Consider the following 27,297-nt stretch of genomic DNA (forward strand, 5'->3'; position numbering starts at 1 on the left):
ACTTGATATACTCTTTCAAAAGAAATAAAATACTTTTTAAAAGTTTCAACAAATTAAAAAATTAATGACTTAGACAATTTTATAATAAAATCCTAGTATCCTAATAAAACTTGACTAACTCTTTCAACAAGAAATAAATAACTTTTTAAAAGTTTCAACGAATTATAAAAAATAACAACTAAGATAATTTTGTCATAAATTCTAGTATCCTAATAAAACTTAACTTTTTAAGAGTTATAACAAATTATAAAAATTAATGGCTTAGGTGGATTTTAATAAAATTAAATTTTTGATTGAATTATTCTCCACAACTAAAGTGAATTTGATTCCATCAAGTGGGAAGGTGGGGCACTTGTGAAGCAGTGCATTTTTAGCTGAATTAGATAGTTGTTGGTCGATTTCTTCAATTATTACCAAGGTTTATAATTTCGAACCATATTGAAGTTTCGATTTATGACTAGAATAATATGATTTTGGTACACTATCGTACCGTATTGATACAATTTCAATACTTTTAAAATAAAAAATATAGTATAATATTAAAAATTTATTATATTATATTATAAGATTAAGAATGATTTGGTTCAAAATTTAATCTATAATAATATATTTTATAAAATTTATTATATTATATATATATATATATATATTTTATCTCTATGGAAAAAATTCTTAGTCTAAAAAGAAAAAACAATTCTTGTAAATTGGAGGAAATAAAAAGGAACGTAAGTAAATAAAAAATTAATAAATGAAAGAGGAAACGAAGAAAAAATAAAATAAAATAAGGGAAAAGGAGAAAAAAATTAATGAAGAAAAATGGGAAAAAAATTAATAGAAAAGAAAAAGAATTAGTAGGAAAGAAAATAAATATAAAAGGGGAAAGTAATCAATTAGTAGGAAAGGCAAAGTGAAAAGGAGAAATGGAAAAGGAAAGAGAGGAAAGAAATTAATAGGAAAGGAAAGTAATTAATTGCAAATAAAATAAAATAAAAGGAATGAGATTAAAAAAGAAAGGAGGATGATGAATAAAAAAATAGATTGTAAAGGCATAGACTCTCCATGAAGGTTGTAGTGGCCTCGAGGTCTTGCCTGGCTACTGTGAGGCCACTGCGAGCTTGCGGAGGCCTCGCGACTAAGAGTAGTAGACGTGAGTAAAGCCGTTAATTTGGATTGGGCCCGTCCTGCCAAACAATTTAAGATGGTTGGATTAAAATTTTATCAACCTATTTAAAAGTGGGCTTAAATGGGCACCCATGTGGGTTACAGGATCGGCCTGTGAGTTGACCTGCCTGGATGATTTCCCAACCTGCTCTGCCTTGATGATGGGTTTTTGACGGGTCGACCTATGGCAGGGTAGGTTCGGCCTGTCTAATAGCTCTAGCCGTGAGGCCCCTGTGACCTCGCGGCCTCACTTGGCCGCCGTGCAACGACTACAAGTTTGTGAAGGTCACGCGAGGCAGCCACAAGGTCATCACGACCTCGCGGAGGCCTACAGATTTGCTAGGCCTCTGTGAGGCCACCACAACCTCGCGGAGGCCCCGCGCTGCATTGCTAGAGTCTCCTGGAGTTTTGGTGAGAAGAAACCTCACTTCGCCGTTATCATCCATCGTCGGTAAAAATTTTCTCCTCTTTGTCTTTGTGCCGAATCCAGTGCCGTATCAGTCGGCGGATAGAACGACAAATTTCGTACGTGTCGACTGGTACGACATGAGACTTTAAACCTCGATCATTACCCTTTGATGCTAACTTGTTTGCATTACCCTTGCTTCCTCCTCCAGCGTTGGCTTGCATGGTGTCCCTCTACTCTAGGTAAGCATCATTGTCTTTTACTTTTCTTCCTCTCCCTTTGACACCGGTGACACCTAGGTTCTTCATCCTCTTCTTCCCCTTTCTCCTTCAACACACTTCCAACAACGATATTTGGGATCATTTGTATGTCTCCCCAAGACTGAAACCCTAGCTTGGCTTGATATTTCAATCCTTGCTATCAATAGACCCTTTATAATTTTAAACTTCCATTAGATTAGAACAAATCCTTGACAACATCAAATGAAGCCACTTCTATACTGCTATCAGCTCATCTTATATGACAATTGTAGCACTATCATGCACCACTGCATTATAATAGCAACAACACCAGTGCCATGATGCATCACCACTACATGTGCAGCCAAGTCAAAAACCATTCATGTGGCATCTTAGCAGATCGACAAATAGTCTTCCTGATCATTGTCCTACACACCAGAAGCAGCAGAAGCAATTTCCAGGCCCTTGCTGTACACCTCAATCTTTAAAGCCTTTGCATTTGTACCACCGATCTGAGAGCAGGCTCCTAGATTCATTAACATCATTAGTTACTTTACCAACAAATGTACCAGGAGTCAATTCATCATCAAACTTTTTCTTATTTCTGTTATTCCAGGTATTCTACAAGCCTATTGAGATACAAGCCTTATCTCAGCAACACGAGTCTTTCCAGATGAATCATCTGTAGGATTGAGTGCCGATTTGGAAGAGGTTCATGTGTAGTTCGTTATGGCTAGAGGGGGAGGCGGTGAATTACTGAACCCTAAAATAAAATTCTTTTCTAAAACACAATCACAATTAAAATTAACAATGCTAATTTTAGCTTCTGATCCATGACTTATTACTCATCTAGTAAGTCAACCTTAAAATTTCCACTAAAATAGGGTAAACTTCTTACAATCCATATCTGAGATATTTACAATTAAATCTCTCCTAAGAAGAATGAAATGCAACTAAAAGAAGAATACCAAGAGCTTGAGTTGAAGGCTTCAACCTTATCTAAGCCCTTGGAGATCTTTGAGCATTGCTAAGACAATATTAGAGAAGTAGAGAAATGCTTTTATGCAACCTCTTGCAGCTCAAAGATCCCAACAGCTTTTATAGAGATTGCTCTAATGGCTCTATTGTGTCTGCCTCTAGTCTATTGGAAAATACTTCAATAACTGCTTGGGCACAAATGACCTTAAACAACCAACTACTATATTGTCAGTTGATTGGAAATTACTTCTAGTTGATTTCTCAAGGCCCAGTTGATTAAAATCCAATTCAGTTGATTGTTGCTTAAATAGAAAAATCCATTCACCCCCCCCCCCCCCCCCCCCCCCCCCCTGACAATTTAGTGGACTCTCAAGTTGACTCAACTCTCCAACTGATTGGGTTCACCCTCTAATTGAATCTTCTCAATGGTCCCTCCTTCACACGAGATACCTCACTACTATAAACCTACACAAAGTCCTAGGACCGAGCTAAATTGTAGACTACGACTTGAGATTTGTTGCCTCTCAATTGGAGGTTTCAAACTGGCCACTAGGTAGTCTATCCTACCTTGTTATAAGCATCATCTCCTGTGATATTACTCCAAAGCAAAAGCCCAAGATTATACATCACCTATAATTTCTCACAACATTCATACCTCCAGTCTTCAACCTTGCCAATGATTTTGTTGCTTCCTTGTGTCAAACCCCCCTTAGCTATATCAAGGCTCACGAGTTGGTTCCACATGCCATCTTTATGCCTTTCACCTTGCTTTGGGTTGCCTTAGAATACACCTCATGTTACACCCTCAATATCCAGATATATTAAGCTTCTTGAGCATGCTTCACATGTCATCCTTCTTCTTCCCTCTCCTTTTATGTCAACATTAGTGATGCCTCATATTAGGCCCTTGGTACCTCATATGCACTAAGCTCTTAAGCTTGCTTCAAGTGCTATCTTTCTCCCATTGCCTTTTGAGTTTATCTCCTCCAACAACCAATCAACTTGAGCAGTTTGAGTCGTCCAATAAAGCAACTCAAATGCGTAAGTCATACGCCTTGCAAGCTCCTATCTCCTATTTGTACTATTTTAAGTCCCTGAACACTTGATGTATGCATCAAAAATACAAATCAAATCTAACTTAAACCTTTTCCCAAATAATCCGACTGTTTGGGAAGATCGTTGCACCAACAATCTACCTTTTTATATTTGATAATCCTCTTGAACTAGAGCATAAAAACACATAGGTAAAGTAGCACTAGGAACTCAAAGCTCCCCTCAACCTAAGCTCTCTCTTGATTCGGGATTCCAAGATTCCATCCCTGATGAGTTACCATTGAGGTGACCCTTTACTTTCTCAAAGATAAACAAATAAGTATAGTGATGAGCATATAAACAATTAAGCACATAAAATGCATGTCAAACAATCATATAATTTCCCATTTTAAGAATAAATATGAAAATCATATTCAATTAAGGCATGAGAATACACTCATGCATGATGAGCATCCTAGAATTAAAATATACTCCTTAAGTGTTGTCAAATAATGAAAATGTAACTATTTTAACACTTCAAATTCCACAAAGTTAATTCTACGATCTATAAAAAAATTTGATTTAACATACTTTAAATACTAAAAATTATTTTAAGTAGGTTTTGATAGCATTATTCATGGCATATAATGATTAAGATTTGAAGAGGGTTTAAACAATTAAAAATGTCATAAAATACTTAAATTTGAACTAGTTTCCTATTTTTGTTTGTTGAAGGGACCATCCAATTAACTAAACTAAGTTCTAGTTAACTCTATCTCTGATGCACTTTGCTGGATGTTGAAAAGCTTAGTGGTTCAAGTTTGAATAATTATTAAAATTTTTACAAACATAGAAAATTAATGAAATTTAGTATACACATACAACTGGGCTATCTTTATCTGGGGGAAAACATGTTTCATATAAAATCAATATTTTTTGTTTTTGTCATAATTCTCAAATTGGTTAAAAGTTTCAATTGTTAAGCATTCAAACAATGTATTAAAAGCACAATTATGTATACATTGTCTATTGTTATTAACTTGACAACATATATATTATTTAACTAAGTGATTTAATGCAAAAATAGACAATTTAGTGAATTTTTTGAAACTTAGTGGTAAAAATTATAATTTTACAAGATGTTATCTATCAGATCTAATATTTTTAGATAATTATGAGTAAATTTCCAAGTCGACCCCACTTAGTGGGATAAATGCTTGGTTGTTGTTGTGTGAGTAAATTTCGAACTATAATTTTTTTGAAGTGTACATGATTGAGTACATTAGTCTTGCCATCTAATACATCTCAGTACATAATTAAAGTAAATTAATGTTTTTAATGAGAAGACTAAAGTTTTATCATAATCTTTTCTGTGTGATATAGGACCTATAAATGTACCAATCTTGCATCATATTTGTGCCTATCATATAGATTGTCATATTTACATATAATGTAGGCATTCAAATCATACAAACAAATATGAATGGCATACAAGTATGTCATATCAAACATAAATTACCCAATTTGATCATCATTCAAAAGTAGCATACATGCACAAATGGCATATCAAAGAATTCCTAGCTCTACCACCCTTCCAAATGTGTTTTTTTTTATATTCCATTCATCATCCTCACCTAACAATTTGATCATCATTTAAAAGTGGTAAACATGGATTGAAAGTTTGTCCATGCTCAATTAGGCACACTCAAAAGATACCATTCTAGTAAATTATTAAATTCCTATACTCATCGATATTCTTTTGTACCATACCAACACTCAACATGCTTCAATCTACGCTCTAGATGAATCAAGTAATATTTGTTATTTTCTAAAGCTTGTTTCTAAATATTCTACTTCAGTTTATTATCTCATTGCTCTACTTTATTTTAAAAGTGGTTAATTTATTAAAATAACATAACCTTTACATTGTTTTCCAAATCTAGCACATTAGTTTATTTTTTAAAATTCTATAATAACATTTATAGTTTATGTTAAAATCTAGCATTGGTTAACTTTTCTTCATCCTTTCGTCATTAGATTGTTAATGGGACATCTATGAATTAACTACAATGTATAAATTTTCCATTCTTCCTACTAATCGACATGTGAAATAATGTATAAATTGAGGCATAACTACAATGAAGAGCTACATTGACAAGGTTGGGCGAGTAACTTGAGACTTTGGCGAGGTTGCACGAGTGCACTACGACAGCAAGGTAACACAATTATTCCGTGATGTCATTGGGGTTACATTGAGGGTTCCACCTCCTTCAACGATGTGTGGAGGTTATACGAGAGTTCCACCAACTTTTGCGATATTGGTGAGGACACACGAGTGTTTTGTGTTGTTGTTGAAGTTGCTTAAGACTGTGACATAACTATAATGAGCCATCAACAATGCTAAAAAAATGTCCTATGAGGTTGTGCGAGTGTTTTATAATGTCAGTGAGGTCACGTGATTGTTCCTTGATGTCATTGAGGACTTGTGAGATGGAGGTTGCATAAGGGTCTTTCCTCTTTCTTTGAACCTTGATTCTCCTCCTTGATGCTTTTGGTAAAACATGTCCATACGCATGACTTGGCATGACATTGTCTCATCTTGGCTAGGGGTTGAATTGGAAACAATATTTCAACCCTTGGTAACATCCTCATGATATCATGACAACTCAACATAGAATGTTTTTATTTACCTGGACCCTTATTAGATCTTAATTTAAACATCTAAAATGGCCAATAAGGCAGCAAGAGAAGTTGCCTACTGCTCAACTCCTTGTCGTCCTTGTTGTCTCGTTGTTGGTGACATAGGAGCACTCTCCTATTTTATTCCATGGTCTATGATCCTACGATAGATCCCTCCTGAAAGCCCTCCCATTAGCTTTACTTCCTCTCCATGTTTTTGTACTTGCTGTTTTATTTACCAATTATTCGAAATGTCGTTCACTGAGATACAATTTTCCTTTTTATGATTACAGGAACTAGTTGGTACTGGTATACTTTTTGCCAGCTTTGGGGTGATTGCCATTGCCTCTCTGTTATTCATATTCTACGTTGTGCCAGAGACAAAGGGTCTCAGTTTAGAGGAAATTGAAGAGAAAATCTTGTGAAAGGTTCAGACAATCTTATATATGTAATTTATATTTATAATTATTTAGATTTGCTCGATACAATTATAAGGTGATATTGGTGCTGAGGTGTCTTGAGATCCCTTATCTGATATTTATCTAAAAATGTAACTCAATACAATTTTAAGGCGATATCAGTATAGTGTTCCCATGAGTTCTCTTAGCTGTTATTTGTCTTGCAATTTTGTGCTCACAAGTAAAGATTGGTGAGTTAGATTTATAACAAATACAAAGAGTTGTGGTTCTGTGGGGACAGTGTACAAAAAGATTAGGACTTGTTTCAAAATTCATGAAATTGTAAACGTGAGAAAATTGTTTATGTACATGGCCAAAAAGTATATTGACAAAATTTAAACTGCCCCTTACATAGAGGAATGACATAGGTAAATCTTAGATTGTGGCTATTGTTTGAAGAGTTGGGAGATCAAAGTGAAGTTAATAAAAATTATTTGATATTCAAACGATTATTCAATGACAATACATGGAGGAACTGATTAGGGAAGGCTTTTTGGGCCCAAAAGACTGAGCAATCAAATGAGGATTCTCTTAAGAACTAGTTCAAAACCATATACATAATAGTTGGAGGGTGAACATATAATGGTCAAAGCAATAATAATTTGAAATACAAAGGAAGATGGTGGGGGGAAGGACAATACATTGAGGAAGAATTATTTGGGAAAGTTTGTTGGGTCAGAAAGTCCGAGAAATCAAGGATTGAGGTCAGTGCTTTGATCTGTAAGTGAGTTTGGTATTTTTCTGAGAATTAAGGAAGATGTCGTGGAGAGTTAGCCTTTATAGTTGTAGATTTTAAAATGATTGTAACAAAAATATTTGAAAAAAATGGATTTCCTTGGATACATGAATGTAATATATGTTTATAGAGAGGTTTTCAAATCATTTTTTATCACATATAAATAATCTTTCATGAGAATACGTATTAAATTTCAATTTTTATACAAACATGAAAAGTAGTTAAAAATTTTAATATGTATCACTTTCATATTTTGAAAATCTAAGGTTTGAAAACACTAATTCAAATTCTTAAAAACATGAAATTGTATCTTCCAAAATAAAAATTTCCATGATCTTTGAGCTGAACATATACTATTGTTAGATCAGTGAATGTGGCTAAAGGGAGGTGAATAGAAAGTTATCATTGCCCTCTCCCTTGTACACCTAGTTCATGGCTATGATCTGTCGATTGGTCTAGTTGTCTGCCCTTCATTAGTCAAATAGCCTAGTTGACTGACCTTCATCTGTTGATTGACCTAATCAACTAGCCTTCGTATAGAATTAAATAGTTCCCTTTTGTTCATTTTAATTTTAGCTCGAATTGTTTGCTTCGTCAGTTGACTACTAGGCCATCATTAGTCGATTAATCAAATCTTGAATTCATTTAAATCATAACTTTGGGATCATCAATCGACTAGTACTCCTACATCAATCGATTGACACTCTAATTCTAGCTACATCCAAGTTGAATTTGTGCCATGATAAGAGACTCCGTACCTCTAGCACTTTCTCGTCTACCTAATACTCATCAACCATAACTCTTTAGGCCTTCAATTGCTTAAGATTTAATCAACTTTGACTTACTAAGACTTTTCCTTTCTTATAGTCCACTCCTCTATGACTTACACTTATGTAGCGTTCACTCTTTTAGGACTTTAACATTGTTTGACATTTGATTAACCTTGACCTGTTAGAACCTCCTTTGTTAAGTATATGATCCCTACTAACCTACTTAAACTTTCATTGTCTAACCTCCAGTAACCATCGACTTGTTAGAACTTTCCATCACTTGGTCCTCCCTGACCTACTGGACTTTCTTTGCCAATATATGTTGGAACTTTTCATCATTTGCCAAACATCCAATCTACCTAGATTTGTTTGAACTTTCACTGTTAGCACTTATTGAACTTCTCCAATGCAAAATATTTGGTCTGTCTGATACACTTGAACTTCCCAATAATCAAGTGTCTGATAAATCTTAACCCACATGAAATTTTTATCTGCCAACACTTGTTGGACTTTCTCAAATACTGAGTATTCGATCAACCTCAACCCACTTGGTCTTCTTCCATAATCAAGTTTTAGTTAACTTTGACTTACTTGACATAATCAACAAATATATTTCTCAAACATCAAAATATAATTCATATTCAATCTAACCATGAGTTAATTGCTTCAACAATCTCATCTCTTTTGATATTTGATAATATATTTAAGTTAAAAATATTTATCAGCCTAAACTTCATTTCTTATGCCAAACTAAGTGAATGTTTCCTAACTTAAACATTTCATTTCTCATCCTTTGACATACATCAAAAATGTTTCTCAAAGACCTTAATCCAAAATTCAACTTTCGTGTCAATGTCTAGGTGAATGTTCCCTAACCTTCCAATCTCCTCCTATAGTAAAACACCCAAAGCTTAACCTTGAGTTGTTCCTAAAATGGGTATTTCATTTCCCCCCTTTGAGACAAAAATATTTTGCCTTTCATCCAACTAAGGCAGGTGCTTCCCCTTGTTGAAAGCTTCTTCTCAATGTTCCTTAATATAGGGAAGTCGGTTTCCCCCCTTAAGGAAATATTTTCCATCCTTTGGTCATTCAAGTACCTTTAAGGTGGACTTCCCCTTTAAAACATACCTCTCCTTTGCTAAACTAAGGACCTCCCCCTTAGTAATTGCACCAATATTTTTTCTAGAATTCCTAAACCTCTAGGCAATTCTAACGAGGTAAAAAAGTTTAATCTTGAACTTTAACCTCCTCTTAAACTAAGATTTCTCCCATTCTTAGACTTTCCCCTAGTTTGCACCAACAAACTCACCCTTTGCATATTTATCATATCAGATCAGAGGATTAAGGATAGTTAAATACTCATGGGATAACTATATAAAGTTTTAGCCGAATTTGAAACTCCATAGTTCTTCTAGCACTGTAGCATTTGACTAATGTGGATTAGTCGATACTGATTTCTGAACTAGTCGATTGATTTTTAAAAAACCCAACCAATGAAAATCATAAACGCATAAATGATTTTATAATTAAAAAAATCATGAAGACTCGTATATACATTACTTATATTAAATGTTATTAGGAAAAAATAATTTTCTATGAAAATAATCTCTATTTTCAAAGAATGTCACAATTGGAAACCATTAAAACCCTCAATGTTTAATTCCAATTTTGTATCAATATCATCTTCCTCTTAGTAGGCAACACCAAGTTTTTTAAAAACAATTTTAAAATAGTTTTTTTCAAAAATAATTTTCAATCATGATTGTTAGGCTACATGGACATCAATTGTATATGAGTTTTCCCCATAATTAGCATACACTTAGTTTGTCCAGATGCACCACATCAAGCATCCTAAATTTTATTAGGCAAAAATCAAAAGGGCACCTCAACTTTAACTAATCATCAAATGGACACCCCTTTTGTAAAAATCATCAAATGGGTGCCCTACTAAATAAGAACTATCCAAAATACCCTTAAGTTGCCCGTCTAATCCAAATTCTTTTTTTTTTTTCTGAATCGAGTTTTAGGGTTTATGATCTAAACCACAACTGACTTACCTAGTTTTAAGGGTTTAGGGTTTTGTTTAATGTAACTAATTCCTTATAAGTTAGCTACCAAATCCAATTTCTTTGCAGAGATCACAAGCTGATGATTCATCTCCCTTTTGCTTTAACTCTCACAACTACTTCAGTTTCCTTTCTTAAATTGAGAAACAACTTCAAGGGAATGCAATAGGGTGTCCCAAATAGAAGGTAAAGTCAACATAACATTGTAGGGTTTCCCATTTGTCATCTTGAAGCTCTCATTTAATGTTTAGGGTGTTTGTAGGATTTAGTGTTTAGTCCGTTATCCATTGCTACTTGCTACAAGATCGTAGCAGATTCCATGCTGGCTGCTTTAACTTTGTAGCAAGCAAGAATGGTGTCCTTGATGCTACCATGGAACTTGCTATGATCTTGTAGCAAGTAGGGATGGTGATACAATGTTGTAGTTAGGGGTGAGCAAAAGTTTGATTAAATTGAATAAAATAATTGAACCTATTGAATTTAAAAATTCAGTTCAATTATTTCAAAATGTTAATTTTTTTAAAAAAAATTAATTATATCGATTAATTCGGTTCGATTTTGATTTTAAAATCTCTTATTCAATTAAACTGAATAAACAAAAATAAAAAACATAATCGATAAATTTTTAAGTAAGTGAATCTATAAATTCCTAACTAATCGGTCAATCTCCCACAATACTTGAAAATTTTGATTAATTCAGTTTTCAACCAAATTAATCGATATTTTATTGGTTCAATTTGTTTGATTTTTATTTAAAAATTTGATTAGTTTGATTAGTTCAAAAAAATTTGATTCAGTTTGATTTTAGTAAAATACTCAGCCCTAATTGTAACAACTATAGTTACTACAATGTGTAACAGTTGGCATGTAGCAGCTAGTAGGTAGCTGCTACAAACAACATATAGCAGCTAATAGGGTAGCTGCTATATGTTGTAGTTGTTATACATTGTAGCAGCTACCTACTAACTACTACAATACTGTATCATCAAGGAATTAGATTCTATGGTGATACCTCAGTAACTGTTATAACTTTGTAGTAGTAACAATTTCTTAATGCTACAAGTTCAATTCATTGGTTGCATTCAATGGTGTTTTCTTAACTTCAACATTGTGAATAAGAAATCTAGTATTTGTGCTGCAAGTTTAAACGACTTCAAGGATTTTGAATCTTTGAGTGGTGGAAGTGGTGATTATAGAAGTGTAGCCTCACGGGCATGAGAAAAAAAATACATGGAAAAGTAGCTTATTCCACTTCAGGTCCTTTATAAAGTTTGTGGAACCCAACAAGCAACAGGTCCTATAGCTCAAAATAACTCTATTTTATGAGACCTAGACATCCCAAAGAATCCACATATAAAAGGACTTATGCAAAATATGTTTCATATGTGGGACACTGAAGACTAATATTTCATATTTCAAAATGTTAGGTTGAGCTTCACAAGTAAAGATGTTACTTTAATACTACCTGACTATGTAGATATAGTTCCTATGCATATACTTACTGTCTCAAGCTAGTAGTATCTGCAACATTTTAAAGACGGGCAATGTTCAAAGAAAGATCTTGAGAGATTTCTTCGAAAAAGTAAAAGGGAAGAAGTTTCAGTTTCTAATGCTGGCATTTTGTATTGTCAATTGTTCATATTGTATTTTTTTATTTTGGTCTTTTTTCACTACTAGTAGTCGATCTACATTACCTGCATTATCACTAATTGATTGTGTATATATTTTGATAATATAGACATGTATCATTGGTGTGAGACCGTATAGAGGAGGCCACAAAGACTTAATGCGTGCTAACTGTAAGTGTATGATCATCGTCACGTAATAAAAATATTATCCTTTGCGACTATGGTGTTGACTACTAGTTTACGTGCAAAGCAGACTATTTAGATGAAATCGAGATAAGTGAATATATATAAAAAGGAACTAAGTAAAATTAAGTGAACTTAATAGAAGTGATGGGAAAAAACTAATTCTTGAGACAATCCTAAGATTTTGATTTCAGTATGATGATTGTTGACAGTTTAATTGTGATTCTCTTTCTTACCTCAATGTTAGATTATGCTTGAAGATGGTTTATTTTAAGGTAACCGATGTTTCCTCTTGAAATATACTAATGTATCAACCCTAATACAACTCCTATTCTCATGGTAATTAAATCAGGATAGACCCTTTACGCTCTGGACAATTAATGTTATCCTCGAGAGAATTTGAACTACTTTCGTAATCAAACACTGAAGTCTAGTTCTATAGATCCGAAATTAAAGTTCACCTCACAGTTCATCCTCTAATCTCTATTATATATAAATGTACGCTAATGCATCTATAGTTAAACAAGATAAAACTAAATCAAGAATCAAACATATCATTAATAAAAGAGAGAAATCACAAACATCAATCGTCAACTTACCATCTGATTACTTCTAATCCTAAAATTAAGATTAGAGATACAAGCCATTGACATCGTAGCTTCTTTGATGTCATGGATGTTGTTGGTGTAGGGAGCACTAGATGATCGAATCTGAATTGTGATAATGGCAAAGGGTTCAAGTTAAGTTGGTAAAGTGGACTAACAAGATGAATTAAGTGTGCAGGTAGTACAGGGAAGTCCTAGTTGAGGCTAGACAAGGAAGCCTTAGTTGCGACTGGGCAAGGAAGACCTAGTTTGGAGGACTGGACAAAGAAGACCTAGTTTGGAGGACTAGGCAAGGAAATCCTCATTAGGATGACTGAGCAGGAAGTCTTGGCAGATCAGAGCACCAGACAAAAAGTCTAAGCATGTTTGAAGGATCGGACGTCTAGTAGTGGAAGTCCTGGGAGTCGAAGATCAAGACTGAGCAAAAATCCAATGGGTCTAGAGGACTGGGTTGACAAAAGGTAACTTCTCCTGAGTGGAGTGGGTGAGGACGAGTTCTCAAGAAGGGGATCAGTAGGCATCGATCTGATCTAGGATTTCATTGGAAACCTAAAGTCAAGACCAAACAGTTTGTCAAAACTATTACTTTCTTATTATACTTTGTTTCTGTACTAACTTGTGATGCAGGAAAGGAGAGGCTAAAACTTTGTGTTCCAGGCATCCTTATTTGGATCTAGGTGATCAGATGGTTTAGGAGCCTGGAAGGGATCCAAGCGCCAGAATGTCAATTGAACGGGTCAGTGAAGCGGATGAGGTGAGAGTTCTAGTGGTCGGGACATCTCAGCTTCTAGACACCCAGAGAGGCTCCAGGTGCCCAGATAAGGATAAGGCATTGCGGAGTCAAAGTTGATTTGGCAACTTCCACGTCAACATTCAGGCGCTCAAAAGGGATACAGGCGCCTCAAAAGATGTCGAGTCAGCGTCAGAAGCGGATTGACAGGATGACGTGGAAGTACCTGGAAGGACTTTCAGGCATCCGGATCAGCCTTTATAAGCAGCTACGAGGGAAACTCTAAGTATAACTTGATACGCTACTATGACGACTTCCTACGCGCAAACAACCGATCTAGTATGCCTCCGTAACACCAAGGAGCTGCACCGACATTCATACTTTTAATCTTCTAAGTTGGTAATCTTTACTTTGTCATTTTTGTATTTAACATCTTAAGACATTTCTAATCGATTTTGTAATAGTGGATTGACCATCGAAAATGATCAAGGATCATGGGGCTTGGAGTAACAATCTGTGGTTGTGAACCAAGTAAACAAAAGTGTACTCATTCCTTAATTTTCCGCCGCAAGTTGGATTTACGTACTTTGTTTTACGCACGATTTATCAAACAAGTGAAAAAGCCACGAAGAACTATTCACCCCCTCTAGTGCTTTAACTCGATCCTACAAATATGACCACCTCCTAGGTCTCCTATTACTAGATACTCCAAAATTGCCAACCTTTGCTTCTTTTTATAGCATAATAGACTTTCCTAAAAATTGGTATAGTGCCCTAAAATTGACTTAACGATCCACATGGCTACCATAGGCAGACCGTGAAACGATCCACGAACTTGGTGGTTGTAGGAACTAAAAAGGCGATAGGAGGGGAGGGGTGTGAATATCGCACGCTTAAAACTTCTTTTCTTTATACGAAAACTAAACAAAGATGCAGCAAAAAAATAAAGTATGAAAGTACTCTATTGGTTACAACCCAGTGACTACTATTCTAAGGTCTATGATCCCATGGATTGTTTAGGATAGGCAATTCACTAATGCTTTTCTCTCTAAAAACTTTTCGGAGAAAGAGGAAAGCTAATACAAAAGATGAAGAGAGTAGTAATACACTACTACCTCTTTAATTTGAATGCAAGTAAAAGAAGAGTTATCGATATTGACTTAACAGAATTGAGCGTAGGTTGTCGGAGAGTACATCGATGCAGTAGACTTGCAGGGTGTGCTTCAAACATAGAGATGAGAGCATTGAGTTGTAGAGAGTAGTATTGTTGAGTCTTAGATTTTAAGGCTTTTTTATAGCTTTCATCCAATCGACTTATCCTCCTAATTAGTTGACTAAACTGAATTATATCCCATTGTATCTGCGCTTGAATTTGGGATTTATCGATCGACTGAACGTCCTATCAGTTGACTAAACATTTGTTCTTTTCTTGCTTGCTCTGATCCGGTTAGATCAAGCCCGTGTAATCCGCTTGATTAGTCGACTGATCATCTTAATCAATTGACTGAACCCTAGATCTTCCTTTTCTAGTTGATTCGATCTCATTCGATCTATGCTTTCTATATGTGTTCAGTCGATTGATCCTCCTAATTAGTTGATTGAACCCTTGTTTCCTTCTAGGCTCAAATTGAAACTGATCTGTGCTTATATCCACTCTTATCGATCGACTGAACCACTCTATTTAGTCAACTAAACCATTTGAATTCAGAGAACTTTATTTTCTGTAACAATAAAGTTAACACAATATACATAATAATAATCTTGCAAAACCGAATTAGAAACAGTTAATATATACATGAATTATGTTGATAGTTAGAACTGTCTGATCTCAACTTAGAAACTTTCATTGGATTTTTTCCTAAGGTTTGGCCTAAATGGGACACATCCTCACCATCTTTCATTTGAAAGACCTTTCAAGGACTTACCTTAACTTATCTGTTAAACATCCAGTCCAACTAACTTGTTTGAATTTTTTCTGCTTAGTGTCTGATCGACCCAATCCACTAAGACTTTTCTGCAACATTGAATTAGTACAATAGTAATAATAGTAATGTAAAACAGTATTAACAACATTTTACTTTGGTTGACCAAAATTGACTGCTCTGATCGTGTGATCGACCAGAAACTTTGTTTTGGTGGCCGAACCTATTGGTCATACTTGTATGGAGTTCACTCTTCCAAGACTTCTCAATACCAAAGGTTCACTCTCTTAGATTTTTTTTTTGCTTGAAGTTCACTTGTCCAAGACTTCTTACTACCTAAGATTTACTCCCTTAGGATTTTCCTTTTATTTGGAGTTTGTTGGTGTTGGAATCACCATGTAATCAAACCTAAGTTTTGATATTGGCAAAGAGTCAAAGTTAAGGTTACTTGTGATCTGATGTGTTTATCAAGTTTACAGGAAGTCATAGTTGATACTAGGCAAGGAAGTCCTGGTTCGTCAAATTAGGCAAAGAAGTCTTAGTCGGTGGACTAGACAGGAAAACTTGGCAAATCGAGGACATCGAGAAAAAATCCATGGGGTCAAGGACACCAGGCGGAAGTCTAGTCGAAATCAAGGATCGAAGGTCTAGCAGAAGTTCTGAAGGCCAAGATCAGCTAAGTAAAAGTTCAAACAAGTCGAGTGGATCAATGTTTGACATCAAGTAAACTTTCCCAAGCGGAGTAGTGAGAATGCGCTCTCAGAAAGAGAACAGTAGGCGTCAATCCAACTTAAAATTTCATGGGAGATTGAAAGTTGAGATCAAACAACAAGAAAGTTGTCGTTCATACTTGATATATTATACTTGTGCTGACTCTGTGGTACACGAACTCAAATCGTAAGTTGGCCAGAATCACTGATTTTGGGCACCCAAATGGAGCTCCGGGCGCCAAGAGTGGTTCAGGCGCTTGGATGTCCTCTAGGCGCTTGGAAGGGAAGTTTCCAGCGAGCAAGATGAGTTGGCATGTGCTAAGTGGTCGACACACATTCGCTTCCAGGTGCCCGAAAGGGATCCAGGCGCCCGAGAAGGGATAAAGTTCGACACGAATAAAGCTTCAGCCAGATGTTACAACGTCAGCGATCTAGGCACTCGGAGGTGGTCCAGGTGCTTGGAGGTGGTACCAAGCGCTTGGAGATGGATAAGTCAACGATGAGGTCAGATCGATAGGCTTTGGTGGGAGCGCCCGGGGCTAGTCTAGGCGTCCGGATCACCCTATAAAAGTAGGGTTCGATCAGTGCTTCAGTGGAACTCTGTCCTTGATCGTCCAAGTGCTCCTCTACAAATCCAAATCTCCGAGATGACGTGCTCAAGCTTCAACGACGCAATGACACCATGAAACCGGTACGAGCTCAAATGAGCCTAGCCTTTTGTAACACTTTGTTAGTTGTAAGTTTCTTTTGTACTCTCGTTTCTTTTGTGCTTATTTACTTTAAGGGTCGGATTGTTACCAAACCCATTGTTGTAAAGAAATGAGCCTCCTTCAGTTTTTGAGGAGGCTAATAGTGAATTGCCCATTGAAGGGATCAAGGATTGTGTGCTTTGGAGTAGCAGGCAGAGGCTGTGAACCAAGTAAAAACAAACACGCTATTTGTGTATTTGTTTGTTTTTCATTTTCGCTGCATGACTCTATTTTTGAATGATTTTTGAATGTATATGAAGAGCGCTATTCAACCACTCTAATGTTTTCTCGATCCAATAATTGGTATCAAAGCGAGGTGCTCAAAATTGATGCAACCACCAATCGGGCTTGTTTCTATTGTTCTTTTTTTTTGTTTTAACTCGTTGTCAAAATTGGTGCAATCACCTCTTTTGATGAAATATTTTAGATTTTTGTAATTGCTCGAAATTGGTGCACATATCACTCGAGCATCTATTTCGGAGTTTTAAAATTTGCTCCTGTACTACTAAACCTAGACAAAGTCTTGAAAATATTTTGGTTGTTTTTGTCGTGTGTAAGATTTTAAATGACACTAAGACGGATACAACACCACTCACCCCTGCTCTTCACCGGAGATGACTTTAGTTACTGGAAGAGCCGCATGGAATTCCACCTAAAGTCTCAAGTAAAAATGTGGATCTCCATCCAGACTGGATTTATCTTACCCACCAAATCGGATAGAAGTTCACTAGGCTACGAGTACTGGAACTCGATCATAAAGAAGCAAGTGAAAGCCGATGCCAAAACAACTCAGACCCTTTAGTGTGGTTTGATTAAGGAGGAACTCAGTCGCGTCAGCCCTTTCATCAGTGCTCAAGACTTGTAGAACAAGCTAATCAAGATCCATGAAGGGACATTAGACACAAAGATAAGCAAACGTGATTTGCTTTTAAATAATTTATATAATATAACAATGCAAGAAAGTGAGTCCACTAGTCTACTCCACACCCGCCTACCAAACATCCTCAACGGGTTGCATGCAATCGGACAAATGATAGAGAATAGGATGTCATAAGGTATGCTCTAAGAGCCTTTTCGAAAAACAACTTGTGGGCATCAATAGTCAATGCTTATAAGGTCTCTTAGAATTTGTCTAAAATTAAACTTAATCAACTATTTTCAAAACTTGTACTCCATGAGTAGAGTAACACGAGCCAAGCCGAAAGAGTATAACTCTTTTTGCAAGACAATGAAAGGAGAACAAGCAAAAGAGAAAAATGGAACAACAGTCAGAGGAGTCCGAATCTGATGATGATGATGAAACCACTGTTGAACTAGTCAACCTTGTTCGGAAGTTAGTGAAAAGAAGAAAGGATTCAACACACAAGAAATCAAGAAAGTGATTTAGAACAAGAAGGATGGGTCAAACCAAAAGATTGAATCCACCTATTACAAGTGCCAACAAAAGGGGCATTTCAAAGCCGAATATCCAAAACTGGAGAAGAAGAAATATCAAAAGATGAAAAAGGCACTCACAGGGACTTATGATGATTCTTTGCCCTCTAGAGAAGAAGAAGAACAACGTAGCCACTTGGCAATGATGGCCAGAACTGAGTCCAAAATTGAGTTTGAGTCCGAGTTCGAGTCGGAGCTAAATCTGAATTAATCCATGGATTCGTATCCATTTTTGAAGGGCCCAATCCCAATGTATGCTCAAATTCTCTCGATTTGAGAAAATAAATACCTTTTGTTGTTAGGGTTTCAATCATCCCTTGAATATTAATTTTAAAATTATTGTTGATATTATTCATTGTCTTTTGCAGAAAGATAATATCTAACTGAATATTATTCTTTTGAAAGTCACTATAGCCTTTGGCTTGTATCATGATTTTGATATGTTTAATAAAGTCTGCATTATTATATTAAAATTTGAGCAGATATATATTATTCTTACATTATTGTTTATGTCTACTTCAATTAATCCAATAATTGCCTTGTCTTGATCAGAGAATCTAGAATCATATAATATGATTAATACCTTACTGCCTACCCTTTTTCTTGTTAAACCTCTTTGTCCTAAAACAATTAGGCCTAGATGCATATAATTATGTCTTCTTGTGGTGGGTGCTCTAGCCGATTCCTCTGTTATGAGATTAAGTCTTTCCTCAACTCCATCAAGGAGATGTAATGCTTCTATTCTATGATGTCTGAATACAGACATAGTGAAAGATAGTGCTCCATGACTATATAATCTTTCTAGGGTTAGAGCATTTAATTGTGCATTTAAAAATAGTTTCATTTCTTTCTACATCTATTATTTCTTCTAATTGATGACTAGAAGTATTAGCTCTTCTAGCTAGTAAGTTATCTAACCATGTTGTATTTTGTTGATATATTTCGTGTGGATCCACGAATGTATCAACCCACTTTAAATTTTATATGAATTTTATTTCAATAGGTTATATTTTAAGTTAGTTTCATAATTATAAGAATTTTATTATAATTACGTTCATGATTTGTAATTTCTTTTTCTTTGAATTATTAAGTTATGGATTTAATTTTTGGTTAATTTATTTTTTATATGTATATTTATATTTTAAATTATTAGTTTGTTTTTGAATTATTAGTTTAGTTATATTCCATAATTAAATAAAACTTGATGACAATTTAAATTTAAATTTTTTAAGATTTAATTTTAACTTGTAGAATTATTTTCTTAAATTTTGAGATTTAATTTTAAATTTTTTAAATTATTTGCTGTTTCATAATTAAATGGTACACGATTATAGTTAATTTTATTATTTAATTTTGAATTTTTAGTGTTTAAATTTGAATTAATATATATAAATTTAAAAATTTATAGTAAAAAATTTTAAGATTTAATTTTAATTTTTCATCATTAAATTATTAATTTTAGTATTTTTCTTAATAGATTTTAAATATTTCTCATTATTAGGATTATCTTGATTATTTAATTCTAAGTTATTTATTAAAATTGAATTATTCAATATCTTGTTTGATTGAATTATTTTAATTTTTTTATTTATTAAATTATTTAAATTTAAATTATCTAATTTGTCATTATCTTGATTGAATAGGTTAAAGAATTAATCTAATTTCTTATTTATTAAAATTATATCTTGATTAATTAAATTATTAATATTAATTAAATTATTTGAACTAATTAAATTTGAATTTTTTTAAATTGAATAATTTTGAATGAATATTAGATGGTTTTTATTATTGATAAAATCTAAATTTAAATTTTTTAAATCAATTAATTTATTTTTATTAAATAAAAATTTTGATTTATTTGATTTTTCAAATTTATTAATTTTAATTTTTTTAATAATTTTTTAATTATTTAAATTATTCAAATTAGATAATTATAAATTTTTTGAATTGTTTGAATTATTTAAATTAATTAAATTTTTTAAATTAAATAAATTTAAATTTTCTATAATTGAAAATTTTAAACTATTTAAATTAAATTTTTTAAATTAGTCAAATCAATATTATTATTAATTAAAATTTAATTATCTAAATTTTTAAAAAATAATTCTATCATGTGAAATCCTAGGGGTATTTTTGTAATTAAATGTGCTTTCTAGAATCGCATCCCCTAATTTCAATTTCTTCTTCGTCGTCTTCCGCTCTAGGCACCGATTCTTGTAGTGTCCACGTTTCTGGTACTTGAAGCATGTGATGTGCTCTTTATTCCTCCGGGCTCCTGACATCAGTTGCTCCTTTGCCGCCGATGGTGCCATCCGAGTCTTACGAGTAGGATATTGATTTTTATAGTGCCCTTTCTCTCTGCTCTTAAAACAGATCATATGTAATTTAAAACAAACTGTAAAATTTTTATCTCGCTCCCCCTCCATTTTCACCGTCTTGCTCCCGTAGTGGTTATTCCTATCAAGAGCAAGTCTGCTCTGATACCAATTGTAGGACCGATGGGCGGGCTAGAGAGGGTGAATAGTATGTTCTTTCATTCGTTCGACTTTACAAAAACTAGCAACGAAATTAGTAATAACAAGCACAGGGGACTCACATATTTACTTAGTCCTAACCCTACAATGTTAGTACGTCCAAGGCTTATGTATGGGAAGACACTCGTCCACTAATGGCCTCCTTTCCGGACCTTTGTCCGGAGCGGAGAAACCCGTCTTATAGTCCAATAATAAAAATATAAAATATAAGAATGTAAGACTTAAATAAAAATAAGAACAACACTCGTTGGATCGATCTCGAAGTCCTGAGTGTAGCGCACTCCTCTTGGAATTTTTCCAATCGTATGAGTGAGGTGTTAGTTGCGTTCGGCAGCACTGTAGGATGAAGAGTAGTGAAGATTAGGATTAGCCTGGTGCTCCAAGCTGAGGTTCCTTATATATACCCTTCCGAGCACCTAGATTCTTATCTAAGCGTTTGGATCCGATTCGATCCGATCTCTTCAATCTTTATCGGGGCTGATTATTCTTGATCCGGGTGCCTTGACCATCTAGGGGTGCTTGGACTGTCCAGGCGCAGGAGTAACATTCGAGCACTTAGATCTAGTCAACTCGGATTTGACTTGAGTTGATCCTGGGTTTGATTCGGCTATTTCTGTTTGTTCCTCTTATGCTTCCTCCATCTTGCTTCTAGCTCTTGGTCCCTGCAAAATCAGCATACAAACGAACAAGCAATCTAAGCCTACTTGTAGTCCGTCTGACCTACTAAGCTTATCTAAGTCTTATCCTATAGATTTAATCTACTGGCTTACTCATGCCTAAGTTTCAGTTAGGAATAGTCACTTTTATAGGTAGACTTCCCACCTGCCAAACATCCTATTTGGACTTTCCCTTGCCTAATCTCCAGTTAGGAATAGTCACTTCCATAGGTAGACTTCTCACCTTTCAAACATCTGGTCACCCTTGACCTGTTTGGACATCCCCTTGCCTAACCTCTAATTAGAACTTCCTTGTCCAATCTCCAATTAGGACTTCCTGCCTAGTTTTACTCACTAGGTCTTTCTTGTCCAGCCCTGCAAACTAGGTCTTCCTTGTCCAATTCTCCAGATCAGGACTTCCTTTGTCTAGTCGCAACTAGGACTTTCCCTACCTAACCTTAACTAGGACTTCTCCTTGCCCGATCTAATCGATTCAGACTTCTTGTCTTGTCCAATTGACTAAGACTTCTCACTAGTCTGCTGGTCAAACTGACCTGATTAAACTTCACTTACATCTAAATATTAAATCCTGTTTGAATCTCAACCCTTAGTCAAACAGACCAGATCTAAGTATATTGTCAAGCATCGAAACTCTGAAAACAGACTAGTGCTTATTGTACCAACAGTGCAATCGTGTCATACGTGGTCCAGGGTAACCTTATATTTTGATGATTGGGTTTAAGTTATATTTTTTTTCCTATTGTATTTGATGTATGTGTTTAAGATGCAAATATTATAGGAACACACATGGAGCAACTCTCGAGCTTTGACTTGGTACGGCTAGGTTGGCAATTCCATGGCTCTAGGTTAAAAGTTGTTTAAGACAGACCAAGGGATTGCAATACGAGGACCATCGAGGCAACAAAGACAAGCCGAGGGAAGCAGACTTTGAGGGAAAAAACATAAAGGATAGCACAAAGAGGAGTTGTAGGGTTGAGTGCATCTGAAAGGAAGAAGGCTTAAGGTATCGTTAAGCTACAAGGATATAGCTCCGATGACCTATGAGGGTTGAGTGACTTGTACCAATGTGGGAGCACTGGTAGCATTCAACCTAGGTGAACTCAAAAACCTTAAAAAGTCATAGTCAAGATTTATCATATTAGAGATCAATTGACTAGTGTCTAAGAAATTCAATACCCCAAGTTAATTCAAGGTTTGAGGAATTATCGATCGATTGAAATGTGTATTTTAGTCAACCAGTGGATCAATCAACTTGGATCCATGATGTCAGCAAATAAAATGGTTCTATTTGTGGATGAGTCGATTGGGTAGTCTAATAATAGCATCAATTGATTACTTGTAAGTTTTTAGTCGATTAATAACCTATGTGGAAAGTAGAAAAGAGTCATTACTACTCAATAACACGATTGAGTTGCAAGGAGCAACCAACTATTGGGCGGCAGACAAACACTTACAACAAGGACTCAAAGGTATAAAAGAAGGCTCAAGAGGAAGCTTCACTAATGGCGAATTTATTAGAAGCCTTATTCTCCCTATAATTTTTTTTATTGTATTCTTTGTAATCCTTGAATGAGAGCTTTCTCCAACTCTGATTCAGTATTGAGAAGGAGAATGATATAAAGACTTTTCAAGATTGATCCGCTTGAAAGATCCTAAACATGGAGTAGGAATCAAAGGTGCTGAACCATGTTGCATCGTCTTGTTCGTTTTGTCTTTCTGTCTCTTGTGCGTTTGGTTTTTATTTTGTGCTGCGATTATCTCGTCTTGTAGATCAAAACACAGAAAGAAGCACGAAAACTATTCACCCCTCCAACACATTCCTACAAGTGTTTGAGTTTCTTCGAGATATGCATTTAGCTAGGATGGTTGACATTTGTCTATAATTTTTTGCTGATTGTAGTTTTCATGTGACAAGTGAAGCTAGCTTCACAACAAAGCCTGGTTTGTGTAGAACATGACACATATCAAATACAAATATGCTAATAACTTAAATTATTTACATAAACATCAAAAACTATAATCAATATCAAACTAATTGCTTTAACACTGATACTCAAGTTTTGCTAAATTGAGGGCTACCCTCTCTTAGAAATAATCTCTCAAACGCAACTCATTTAAGAGTTTACTTTGCAAGTCCTTTCCATAAGACATCTTTTGTTAGGCTTCTTATCCATCTGCTGCACCCGAGCACTCGACTAATTTCATGTCACCTTTCACACTCTGCCTATGTAATTTGCCTCCTCTAATTTAGCTACACTATTGCTTTTTTTCTTATTGTCCCTCGAATGTCTTGTATCATATTTTTTGATCTCTTATGAACTTTGAGTCATCGAGTCCTCAAAAACCTTGGTCATTCCAAGTTATTTTCATATGTATATGCATGAAGCTTTGTCCTAACATCAAATCTCAGACAAACATCAAATCTCATGCCATAAGATTTAATAGGTAAAGACCAAAATAATTTATTTTATTTTTGCTATGCCAAAAATAAAATAAAATACTACAAATAAATATCCTGAAATTCTTAATCTAAACATATTGTATTTATTTACATCCCTCAATGAGTAATTTTGAAATTCTCTATAAAATACATAAAGGATTGTCAATCTTATTGTTTATGCTTCCATAATTTCAAGTATGCTTTTGACTAAATTTTCTTAATGATTTAACATAAATTTTCTTAATAATTTAAGTTTCTAACTATATTGTTAACATCTTAGGTTTGACGATGATGCTGAAGTTTTGAGATATGCTAGTTTTTCTCACAGCCTCAAGCGGCTTTAAGGACAAACCAACCTCCAACAATCAATGGCTAGCAAAGACATGAAGAACAAGAAGATCAACTTGCACCACCAGGGATAGTTCATATCGCGAACATCAAGTTCAATGACGAGGCCCCAAAGGATTCATCATCTATGCCCTTGAGGTCTGCCAATGGTCATACCCTGCCCCATTAGAATTTCAATTAAACAAGTTCAGGTCAGTTGTGTCAGAATCTGCAGCTTTTTCGAAAGCAAGAGTATCAAGATCACATGATTAGTGCAGAATCTGCAGTTGCTTATCATGGCAGCCTCCTAGTGTTCATTTCTGGTTACTTGTGGTAAGGGAATTCACGTGTCTTATTGCATACAATGCGTTGAATGCTACCTGAGATGTTCAAATATCTTGCAACATCCACACAAAATCCACAACGCCAATTTCTCAAAACCTTGCCTGCACCAACTGATCATAATTTTGATCTCCTGGTCACTTGAAGTCCATAACACAGAAACAACTCTTCATAATAATTTATCGAGCAAGGATCAAATATTATTCTATCAACAACTAACTGCATCAAGGAATTGTAATTTCCTGCTCAACACAAAACCATCTATCATTATGCAGCACTCCTAGACAGTGGAAGCAAAGTCATTGGTCATCATCTTGAAGCAGACGGTGGATCATGTTTTCTTTGAAAGTGCCATAACATTAAAGTTCAAGGAGTCGGGAGTCGTGTTGATCATGGCCTTTATAACCTTAGCTGCATCCTATCAAATGCACTCGTAACATTAAACGTATAAGCAGAAAACAAAAATGTTGTACATAGCTCGGTAGAAATTGGATAAATCCTATTAAGGTTACAATGTTTAAGAAGACATTAGCAAAAATTGATTGTATCTTACCTCCCAGCAGAGGCATCAAGCATAAGTGTAATTGAACTAATGCATGGATGACGATTGTTTTAAGGTGGCAGTTTTACATGACACTTGTGCCAAAACTTGGACCGGTAGACAGCAATACCAAAAATATAAATAGATTTTTGGCTACATCATTAACATGAAGGTTTCAAGACTAAAGTGATCAGCCAATATTAAAATAACATCCAGGATCATGGTAGCAAATTTATATCCAAGCTTGGATAAACTCCCAAAAATCACAAAGAAAATTAGTAAGAGTAATCGTGGAGACAATTAAGTTTTCATGGCATGTTGACATTTTCTTAATCAGCACTGGAATACATAGCTTTTGACCACATACCTGAACAAAAGATATGGAAGTTTGACTCACAAGTGATATGTGTACAATCATTTTGAATAACCAGAGAAGTTTCATATGTGACAGAAGGCTTGATCATCAAATACACTAACTTATCTTATAGGAAATGAAGATACATAAATCTACTAGCGGGAAGTTATCCAGTGTGCATGACAAAATTGGAGCAAACATAGGCAGACACCACAAAGCATACACACAAACGGCAAGGCGTGCTTACTTGGAGAGTATGGATTCAACGTGAGGGGTAGGGGATAGGAGAGTTACAAATCTTATTTACGTACATAAGCATGGAGGCAAAGAGAAGGGAATGCAAGAGGGATCCCTCAGTCTTTTTTCCATCAAAAGTGATATGTCCTAAGGTTCAAAATCTAAGTCGTGTCGAAATTTCGATCTTTGACTAAAACGATACTATTTCGATATAGTACCGATATTTCGATACATAGTGCTAGTAGTGGATTAGAGTTGAAGAAGAAAGGAGATGAAGTATAGGAAGGGGCATTGTCTATACTCAATTTTAAATCTTGTATCATCCTAGACAATGTCTCCTTCCTTTGTTTTATCTCCTTCCTACTTCAACCTTTAATCTATCACCGACACCATACATCGGAGCATTGGCATGATACTAGAATAATATATTTTCAGTTAAAGACCAAAATTACGACAGCTCGAGATTTAGAACCTTGGCGTCGAGTGGCATCGACTGTACGAGATTTTAAACCATGATCTGTCCAAAAAGAGAGATTGGAAGGGAAGAGGGAGGGAAGTGACATAAACCTAGACTTGTAGTCTTTTCTTGGATGACCATTGTTCATCACCTTTGCATGCCAACTCATAGTTGCCACCGGAGCCATCTTCCTAACTTGGGATGGAAAGTAATTAGAGAAGAAAGTATATATGGAATTTTTCATTCTCTTCCCCTTGCTCCTCATCCAAATAAACATAATTTTCTCACCTCTCTTGTCCGCTCCCTTTTCTCCTCCCTTTCTTTTCTGTTCAATTTTGACCCCTCCAAGTAAACATAGTTTAAGAAGGGTACATAGAGTGCTTTCATGTATCAATTGGGAGAAAGGAAAACCCTTCTGGGTGGCTAACCATATCACTATCGATTGGGAAGGACCATTTGCTCCATGAGGTGAGCTACTTGAGCATGATAATAGACTTCAAAATTTGACAATTGGTTTGTCTTGGATTGATTTGTCTTGCTGAAATGACGATTTAAGGGAAAATTACTCAAAATAGACAAGAATTCAACAGTCCATGCGAAAAACAAAAGGCTCCTGTTGTCAATTCCAGCATTCAATACTCTTGAACATAATTAATAAGCCAAGGAAATAAGTTAAGCCCAAGGAAATAGATGTTGGGCCAATAAAAGCATCATTGCCTATGGATGTTGGGCCCAATGATGGGTTAAGAAACAAGTATTGGGTCAATAAGAACATTGCAATCATGCTAGCAGGCGGACATAATAATGAAGGGGCAGTCTCACTGTAGTGGCAAGTGATTTCTAGTGGGCCTTTAGTTTCTGGTCTGTGACAAAAAAATAACAGTAGGGTGGGGAGAAAGAA

At 35.1% G+C, this 27,297-nt stretch overlaps 1 protein-coding gene across 1 annotated transcript in view; it reads left to right on the plus strand.

Moving 5' to 3' along the window:
- LOC141813265 (D-xylose-proton symporter-like 2) overlaps positions 1–7,101 on the plus strand; it is a 46,415-nt gene extending 39,314 nt beyond the window's left edge. Inside the window, exon 14 of the mRNA XM_074701200.1 lies at positions 6,789–7,101. Within this exon, the coding sequence (XP_074557301.1) occupies positions 6,789–6,920 (132 nt within the window). The 3' untranslated portion in view covers positions 6,921–7,101. The remainder of the gene's footprint in view (positions 1–6,788) is intronic.
- Positions 7,102–27,297: the final 20,196 nt, after the last annotated feature.

This window comes from Curcuma longa, chromosome 20 (assembly GCF_044706935.1).
Source record: "Curcuma longa cultivar G26 ecotype Majalengka, Jawa Barat chromosome 20, ITB_CL_G26_1.1, whole genome shotgun sequence".
Taxonomy (NCBI): Eukaryota; Viridiplantae; Streptophyta; class Magnoliopsida; order Zingiberales; family Zingiberaceae; genus Curcuma; species Curcuma longa.